Source organism: Oncorhynchus clarkii, chromosome 8 (genome assembly GCF_045791955.1).
Source record: "Oncorhynchus clarkii lewisi isolate Uvic-CL-2024 chromosome 8, UVic_Ocla_1.0, whole genome shotgun sequence".
NCBI classification, from domain to species: Eukaryota; Metazoa; Chordata; class Actinopteri; order Salmoniformes; family Salmonidae; genus Oncorhynchus; species Oncorhynchus clarkii.
Window position 1 is genome coordinate 6667173 of NC_092154.1, and position 10000 is coordinate 6677172.

The window sequence follows — 10000 nt, forward strand, 5'->3', positions numbered from 1 at the left end:
TACTAGTCACTATATAACCATGTTAGAGACAGCATGGTGGTCAGTATAGTCACTATATAACCATGTTAGAGAGACAGCATGGTGGTCAGTATAGTTACTATATAACCATGTTAGAGAGACAGCATGGTGGTCAGTATAGTCACTATATAACCATGTTAGAGAGAGAGCATGGTGGTCAGTATAGTCACTATATAACCATGTTAGAGAGACAGCATGGTGGTCAGTATAGTTACTATATAACCATGTTAGAGAGACAGCATGGTGGTCAGTATAGTCACTATATAACCATGTTAGAGAGACAGCATGGAGGTCAGTATAGTCACTATATAACCATGTTAGAGAGACAGCATGGTGGTCAGTATAGTCACTATATAACCATGTTAGAGAGACAGCATGGTGGTCAGTATAGTCACTATATAACCATGTTAGAGAGACAGCATGGTGGTCAGTATAGTCACTATATAACCATGTTAGAGAGACAGCATGGTGGTCAGTATAGTCACTATATAACCATGTTAGAGAGACAGCATGGTGGTCAGTATAGTCACTAGTCACTATATAACCATGTTAGAGAGACAGCATGGTGGTCAGTATAGTTACTATATAACCATGTTAGAGAGACAGCATGGTGGTCAGTATAGTCACTATATAACCATGTTAGAGAGACAGCATGGTGGTCAGTATAGTCACTATATAACCATGTTAGAGACAGCATGGTGGTCAGTATAGTCACTATATAACCATGTTAGAGAGACAGCATGGTGGTCAGTATAGTCACTATATAACCATGTTAGAGAGACAGCATGGTGGTCAGTATAGTCACTATATAACCATGTTAGAGACAGCATGGAGGTCAGTATAGTCACTATATAACCATGTTAGAGACAGCATGGTGGTCAGTATAGTCACTAGTCACTATATAACCATGTTAGAGAGACAGCATGGTGGTCAGTATAGTCACTATATAACCATGTTAGAGAGACAGCATGGTGGTCAGTATAGTCACTATATAACCATGTTAGAGAGACAGTATGGTGGTCAGTATAGTCACTATATAACCATGTTAGAGAGACAGCATGGTGGTCAGTATAGTCACTATATAACCATGTTAGAGAGACAGCATGGTGGTCAGTATAGTCACTATATAACCATGTTAGAGAGACAGCATGGTGGTCAGTATAGTCACTATATAGCCATGTTAGAGAGACAGCATGGTGGTCAGTATAGTTACTAGTCACTATATAACCATGTTAGAGAGACAGCATGGTGGTCAGTATAGTCACTAGTCACTATGTAACCATGTTATAGACAGCATGGTGGTCAGTATAGTCACTATATAACCATGTTAGAGAGAGAGGAGGGAACCTTCTGTTGCTGGTTCCTGACTAGCTGTGTAGTTGAATTGTCCCAGAACTAACACACCTGATTCAACTGTCAAATATCAAGCCCTCAACTATCAAGCCTTCGACAATCAATCTGTCAACTATCAAGAGAGAGAGAGAGAGAGAGAGAGAGAGAGAGAGAGAGAGAGCGAGAGAGAGACAGAGAGAGACAGAGAGAGAGAGAGAGAGAGAGTGCCGGATCAGCTTAATTGACTAATTTACCTGGTACAGGGTCATTCTGACCCTGAGGAGAGCTCTGGACCACAGGGCTGCAGGACATACTGGTCAGAACCATAGCTGCCATGATCTCATCCATCTCCACCGACCCTGGGCTCCGGAAACTGAGTAGAGGGGGACAGTGATTACAACATGGATTTATCTTGGAGCTCCACCTCAACAGACAACCCAAAGAAGAGGAGGAGATGAAGAACTTAGAATGTATTGACTCTAGGCTCTGGAAATTGAGGATAACATGGAAAATGTGTTGGGGTTTATTTGGGGCTTTGAGTGATGTATGATGGTGCCCCAGATGTCTCTCCACTTACAGAGACAAGTCAACGAGGAGGAGCAGGTGAATAACTGAGAATTCATTGAGGAGTACCAAGATAACGGTTGACGTTGTAAGTTGAAGGTCAGCTTTAGGCTGAAGGATGACCACATAGAGAGAGAGCTTACCTGTCTGGGGCAGACACAGGGCAGGAGGGCACTGTGGGAGTTGTAGTCTGCTGAGGAGCCGCAGGGTGGGTCCAGCCCGCCTCAGTCCTCCCCCGGGGCACGAAGACCGGTACCTGATGGTGCCTATTCATAATGTTCCTATGGCCGTTGCTCTCTGTCATGTTAGGGGCTTCCTGCCCACAGCACTGCATGTATACCTGCAGACAGACACAGGGACAGAGCTGAGATATGGGGGAGACTCAGAGAGGGAGGAAGGTATAGATGAGACAATGACACCTGTACAGTAAAACTGTGAAAATAATTAGTTATAAAGCAACAACAAGGCCTCCCGGGTGGCGCAGTGGTTAAGGGCGCTGTACTGCAGCGCCAGCTGTGCCATCAGAGTCCCTGGGTTCGCGCCCAGGCTCTGTCGTAACCGGCCGCGACCTGGAGGTCCGTGGGGCGACGCACAATTGGCCTAGCGTCGTCCGGGTTAGGGAGGGCTTGGTCGGTAGGGGTGTCCTTGTCTTATCGCGCACCAGCGACTCCTGTGGCGGGCTGGGCGCAGTGTGCGCTAACCAAGGTGGCCAGGTGCACGGTGTTTCCTCCGGCGCGTTGGTGCGGCTGGCTTCCGGGTTGGATGCGCGCTGTGTTAAGAAGCAGTACAGCAGTTGGGTTGTGTATCGGAGGACGCATGACTTTCAACCTTCGTCTCTCCCGAGCCCGTACGGGAGTTGTAGCGATGAGACAAGATAGTAGCTACTACAACAATTGGATACCACGAAATTGGGGAGAAAAAGGGGTAAAATAAAAATAATAAAAAATAAAAAAATAAAAAAAATAAAGCAACAACAACAAAAAATTGAATTGAGAAGGATCTATTAATCACTCAACTTCTGCATGTTATGGGTCCACCTTACCAGTGTCTCCTGTATCTCTGCTCCAGACTGCCTGGTGTCTGTGGGTCCGGCTGCCGGAGAGGTCCTCTCCCCTGGTCTCTTGGTTGCCATGGTGCTGCCGCTGGTAGTGCTGGTGGTCTGCACTGTACAGTCCTCAACATACAGGGGGGTCTCTCTACTCCCTACAGAGAGGAGGTTGAAAATACACCTCTATTTATCTCTGTCACATCATGGTAGTTTTATGAGAATTTACAAGTCGTTCTCTTCTATCGTTCTAGTTCAAGGAGAAAGATCATAGCATGAACGCCATCTCTTTATTGGATGAAAAGCAGCAATAATGTGATGTTGTTGTTGTTGTTGTGTGTATATAAATAATAATATACAATGTCTTGAAATCCAAAATGTTTTATTTGCATAGTGACTGGTAATTACATGTTTATTATCAGCATCTGAATGTGAAGTTATAGTTTTACCACACAATAAAAGGTGTGATGTTGTGAAGATGAAACCTCTCTAGGCCAAAAGTCAACCCCAATGACATCATCCTGTAGTGAGAGATCACAACACACCCCTTTTCTGCACACACCCATCTGTCTGACTGTTACCGTGCAGCAGCTGTGTGCAGTATGTAGACGCATGAGTGGTTTGAGTGGTGCACAATATCCCATGTATGTTTAAATCTAACGGATTACATCCCATAGATTACATTGTGGCAGCATTTCTTATGATTTTAAAGCATAGACTTGATTTTAAGAGGCGTCATGTGTGGGGGAGTGCGCTGATAGGCTAGCAAAGAGCCCGGAGGTATAGCTGTCTCGTCTAATAGGAGCTCACTTCCACGAGTAAACAACAGTCCTTCTGTGCAGGAGAAGAGCGCTCATTGGCTGAGAGCTGCTTTCCAGGGCACACACCCCTTGGTGACGACGTGTTCGGGCACGAGTTTCTGGCGGAGCGATGAAGATGGAAATATAGTAATATCCGCTTCATTTAAAAATATATACAAAATAAATTAAAAGTAGTATAATTTTTCTTTAGAATGTTTCAATGTTCGTATGAGTCCGAAGTCATGCGTTGTAATAGTAAAAAGAAAACAGAAATCTGACAACAACACTGATGGAACTCAATCCAAAAAAACTCCTATCCTACCTGGCAACACAGAACGATTTGGAAATCCCCTCCGACTACAAACATACCCCAAACATGGATGAAAAGTAAACCATCATTATCATCATCAATATGTTATAAAAAAGTATTGCTATCTTATTTAGAATAAATAAACCATTATGATATTTACCGTTAGAGCGATGGAGTCTGTTGTGTCCCGTTAGGAGAATGAATAAAGTGGACGTCTCCACCGGGTCTGCCTTGCTGTCTGCCAGTGAAAGGGGAGTTGGATATGGAATTGGGTGGTTGGATGCACGCCGTACGGATGTGGTTACGTGTGTGCGTGTCGTGGAGCAATGCCGAGCGCGACAGCTGGCAACAGCGCCTGAACTCGGTCTGCAGCTCTGCACTGAGACTGCACAACGACAGATCTGGGTGATAGGTTACGGAAGCAAAATGATGCCCTCAGCTCACAGACACACAAACACAAACAGACAGAGGGATAGTTGCGCCAGAGAAAATAGGCTAGCTCACCATCCCCAGACATGTATTGTCCTATTTTTGATATGTGTTTCCAATGAGATGCGAAGGCTAAATGATGCATATATTTTTGTTAAAATTTAACTGTTCAAATGTTTCCCCGTACAACGTCATAATAATAGGTCCCCCCCCCCTCTCGATCTCTCAATTTGGAAAAGAAACCAACATATACACAAATGAATTGAAAACACATTGAATTACTAAAAATCGAACAATTTGTCCACATTTTTCCTCTTTTTCCTTTCCTTTTCATAATCTTTTCACAACAGACAATGTTAAAAGGCATCTCATCAGTATAGGCCTAAACCACTCTTTTTTGTGTGTGTGTGTGTATGTTTAATGTGACATCAGCCTACTTCACAACACTGTACAACAGAAATAAAGGAGATGTGTGAGTGGATTAAACCCAAATCCTGGCAGTGTTTTTGGAAATTAATATGTAGCTATTTTACCACACCAGACAGACAGACAGACAGACAGACAGACAGGGATTTTAGTCTAAGCTACAGCACTACTCAGTCCCTTTGTTACAGACAGAGGATCCAATCTAGATGAAATCCTGTCTATTAATTCATTAAAGCTGCAATGTGTCACTCTTCTGATCGGTCAAGTCCAAAAGCGGTAGATCTGTTCTATGTGCTCTGTTTCTATGCCTCCTGCTCTTAAATATCATTTTTGTATAATTTGTTTTTCGGTTATTCTACACCAGCTTCAAACAGCTGAAAATAGCTTGCTTTGTCACAGAATCTGAAATTAGGTGAACTATTAGAATTTCAGCAACCAGGAAATGGCAGAGTGATTTCTGCATTGTGCATCTTTAAATCATGTAACTTTTTGTGGCCGATAACAGCCCAGGTTAAAGCGTGTTGGTGAATACTAGTGGTTTATTTTGTACGGGATGTTAAAATTTAGCTTTTTGTGTCAGTGTCAGTGTTCGTAACTGGAGGATGTGCCAACAACCAGGTAGTAACAACAGGGTTATTTCCTTTGGCCCAAACAACTTCTCTTGATTAGAATCAAGTTATTGATCCCAAATGACCATCAAATAATTGAATACACAGAATCATCAGTCCAGGAGATATTGGTTGACGGAATTGAGTATGGAGAGATATAACTCTACTCCGCTATTCATAGATACAGAGACAGACAGAGACAGACAGAGACAGACAGAGACAGACAGACAGACAGACAGACAGACAGACAGACAGACAGACAGAGAGAGAGAGAGAGAGAGAGAGAGAGAGAGAGAGAGAGAGAGAGAGAGAGAGAGAGACAGACAGACAGACAGACAGACAGACAGACAGACAGACAGACAGACAGGAGTTAGCATGACAGCTTAAACAGATCTGGGACCAGGCTAGGGAATTTCTACAACATGCACCACCAGCAGTACAGTAGCCACCAGCAGCATCAACCTAGGAGGGTTGGGGGGGGGGGGATGCCAGTTTAGCTGCTTCTCTGCCAGTCCATGTTCATCCGTCTGTCCTGTGTGTGTGTCTCATATCTTCGTCCTCGTCTTCATCAAGTAGCTCCTCATCAAAAGCATCTTCCTTCCAACAGGTCCATGACCTCATGGTCCTTCCCATCCTGCAGGCCTTCCTCAGCGATGGACCTTTAGCACAAAAGACCATAAACGCAAAGGAATTGTGTAGCTATCAGCGGAGGTTGCTGATTGGAGGACGGCTCATAATAATGGCTGGAATGGAGTCAATGGAATGGTATCAAACATGTGGTTTCCATGTGGTTGAAACCATTCAATTGACTCCATTCCAGCCATTACTATGATCTGTCTTCCCCTCAGCAGCCTCCACTGTGTAGTGACTTTACTTTCAATAATCTGATGACTGTTATGTATCTAATCAACTAACCAGGTATAATTGTTACCCAATTAAATGCATCATGTAACAATTAACTCATTAGGATTTGGGGCACCACGAGAGCGGTTCTTTAAAGAGTTACCATCTCCCTAGTTAAACTCTAAAAGGTCTTTACCTATCACATCTATAAACAGTCAATTTATTAATCATAACCTCGTATCATATCACCTTTCATTCTGAACAGTCGTGACCTCCATGCATCTGTGATAACCCCAGCCTTACTTATGATTCAGTACTACACAAATTGGTTTAATTATGTATTTACTAGCTAACTAAATGATAACAAAGGATAAACATACACAATTAATACATTAAAAAAAGATCCCTAGCGGACTGACAACATGGTTGCTTGTTACAAAAGACATGGAGAGAGAGACAGAGACACTTAACGTTGAAACATTTAGAAACTACTCTCACTTATAATTTGCACACAAACCGCCGCTTGCTTGGATTAAGAAATCATCAATGTATTTATCTGAAAATCCTTGGTTTTCTCTCGGTGGACAGGGCCTTCTTGGAAAGGTGGTTGGGCCTTTTCGCAGCACGCTTGTAAGGCTCTGATTGTCCGAAAGGGGTTTCTCTGTTGTTCTCCTCTGCTGGTCGTTCGCTGTCAGGTGACTTGTCGTGTAGTCCTAAACAGAACAACAGAGTTTATTCTACTTCCATTCACGCTCTGGAGGACACTTCTTTGAAGATAGGCTAGCCAGCCGTGTTGATGGTTTGAAGATAGGCTAGCCAGCCGTGTTGATGGTTTGAAGATAGGCTAGCCAGCCGTGTTGATGGTTTGAAGATAGGCTAGCCAGCCGTGTCGATGGTTTGAAGATAGGCTAGCCAGCCGTGTCGATGGTTTGAAGATAGGCTAGCCAGCCGTGTCGATGGTTTGAAGATAGGCTAGCCAGCCGTGTCGATGGTTTGAAGATAGGCTAGCCAGCCGTGTCGATGGTTTGAAGATAGGCTAGCCAGCCGTGTTGATGGTTTGAAGATAGGCTAGCCAGCCGTGTCGATAGTTCCCAGTGGGGTGATGAGAGTAGGGTACTACGGTGATTTGAGCAGAGTAGTAGAATGGTTCCACTTCAATTTACTTTCGAAGATACTTTACCTATTACAGATAATCAGTCGTACAAGTGATTCCTTTAACGAGTCTGACGAACCCGACGGGAATGATATTCTGCTTTCTCGGGAACAGAGAAACAGAGGATGCAGAGAAAGAGGGGCCAGAGGGCGGCCTGCCTTCTGAGAATTCGACCGAATAAACCCCCACTTTCTTCCATCCATTCCATGACCTACGAGGAAGATTAAACTACCAACAGGACATTCAAAACTGTAATATCTTATGCTTCACGGAGTCGTGACTTTACCGCAGGATAGAACAGGATAGAACAGCGGCGTCTGGTAAGACAAGGGGCGACGGACTACGTATTTTTGTAAATATCAGCTAGTGCACGATATCTAAGGAATCCTCGAGATCTTGCTCGCCTGAGGTAGAGTATCTCGTGATAAGCTGTAGACTATCTACCTAGTGTCACACCCTGATCTGTTTCACCATTCTCACCGATGGGGCTGTAGAGGAGCAGGTTGGAAGCTTCAAGTTCCTTGGCGTCCACATCACCAACAAACTAACATGGTCCAAGCACACCAAGACAGTCGTGAAGAGGGCTCGACAAAACCTATTTCCCCTCAGGAGACTGAAAAGATTTGACATGTGTCCTCAGATCCTCAAACGGTTATACAGCTGCACCATCGAGAGCATCCTGACTGGTTGCATCACTGCCTGGTATGGCAACTGCTCGGCCTCCGACCGCAAGGCACTACAGAAGGTAGTGCATACGGCCCAGTACATCACTGGGGCCAAGCTTCCTGCCATCCAGGATCTCTATACCAGGCAGTGTCAGAGGAAGGCCCTAAAAATTGTCAAAGACTCCAACCACCCTAGTCATAGACTGTTCTCTCTGCTACCGCACCGCAAGCGGTACCGGAGCGCCAAGTCTAGGTCCAAGCGGCTTCTAAAACAGCTTCTTCCCCCCAGCCATAAGACTCCTGAACATCTAATCAAAGGGCTACTCAGACTATTGGCATTACCCCCCACCCCTCTTTTATTATTCTGCTACTCTCTGTTGTTATTATCAATGCATAGTCATTTTAGTAACTCTACCTACATGTACATTTTACCTCAACTAACTGGTTCCCCTGCACATTGACTCTGTACCGGTACCCCCCTGTATATAGTCTCGCTATTGTTATTTTACTGCTGCTCTTCAATTACTTGTTACTTTTATTTCTTATTCTTATCTGTATTATTTTTAACTACATTGTTGTTTAGGTGCTCGTAAGCCCCTGTTGTATTCGGCTCATGTGACTAATACAATTTGATTTTAGAACGTGTTAGCATTTCAGTGGGGAAAAAGTCTGTGAAACATTCCTCTGGGAGATGCTGAATGTTCTGTCCTATTACTCACCTTCAAATAATATTTTTGCAGGAACCTCCTTGATTTTGCCGAAGATCTCTGCGCCACCAGTCCCCCCCTGTTTAAAAAGCGACAAATAAATCTGATAGGTAGTGCATAACTGAAAAAATATGACCTTTTGCAACGGTAAACCAGCTAGAGCCTGAGTTTCATAATCATGTGATCTAGTATCATAAGGGTTATTGAGTACCACAGTCACAATACCCATAATACCTAGCGGAAATTGTTCTACTCGTTTTTTTCCACCATTCATTTTGTAGAACTACTTCATATAAGGTCAAATCAAAATCAAATCAAACCAAATCACATGTTATTGGTCACATACACCTGTTTAGCAGATGTTGTTGTGACTGTAGCGAAATGCTTGCGCTTCTAGTTCCGACAGTGCAGCAAAATCTAACAAGTAATCTAACAATTCCCCATCAACAACCTAATACACACAAATCTAAGTAAAGGGATGGAATAAGAATATGTACATATAAATATATATGGATGAGCGATATTATGTTCATCCTTGAAAAATGCCATGAGGTCTGAAAATAGACACCAAAGTCGACATACCGTACAAACAATTATCTAGGCTAAGTAACAGAAAAATATTTTTGATCTACTGCCCTGCTAACTAGATAGTCAGTGGCTAAGACAGAGAAAGGAGATGAAAGATGTTCAAGACTTTATTCAATTCATTTCAATACAGCACATGGATTCATCATGGATCGGGCACGGGGTCTCTGATCTCGCTGGTGGACGGTAGTTGACAGTGTCCGCTAGAGGTGACGCGCAGGAGCTTCCTGCAGGAAGTTGTAGTCTTGCTGAGGTCTTCTCTGTTGCTAATTAGCATTACATTAGCATTATTATTAGCATTATTTTGAGAGTAAATTGAGGCGAATGTGTTGATAAAACTCACCTTGTCCCAGAGAGAGAATTACACGGCTATCAAAACATCACTCCAAGGTAAGCCAAAACACATACTTAGTTTGAAGTGTTTTGTAAAAGTCACTATGTGAACAATGAATGGTGGGTAGACGATTGGAACCATTTCCGTGATTGACCGCTAGGTTTTATGGGTATTATGACAG

At 43.5% G+C, this 10000-nt stretch overlaps 1 protein-coding gene across 4 annotated transcripts in view; it reads right to left on the reverse strand.

Moving 5' to 3' along the window:
- Positions 1 to 4466, reverse strand: part of LOC139414895 (zinc finger protein 395-like) — a 15408-nt gene extending 10942 nt beyond the window's left edge. For 2 of the 4 annotated variants that reach the window (XM_071162499.1, XM_071162497.1), the window contains exons 1-4: positions 4230 to 4433; positions 2957 to 3117; positions 2058 to 2254; positions 1605 to 1723 (exon numbers count right to left, since the gene is read on the reverse strand). In XM_071162499.1, the coding sequence (XP_071018600.1) occupies positions 1605 to 1723; positions 2058 to 2254; positions 2957 to 3046 (406 nt within the window). In that variant the 5' untranslated portion in view covers positions 3047 to 3117; positions 4230 to 4433. Of the gene's footprint in view, positions 1 to 1604; positions 1724 to 2057; positions 2255 to 2956; positions 3118 to 4229 lie in introns of all 4 variants that reach the window. The other 2 variants (XM_071162498.1, XM_071162501.1) reach the window with 2 other exon arrangements.
- Between the last annotated feature and the right edge of the window lie 5534 nt (positions 4467 to 10000).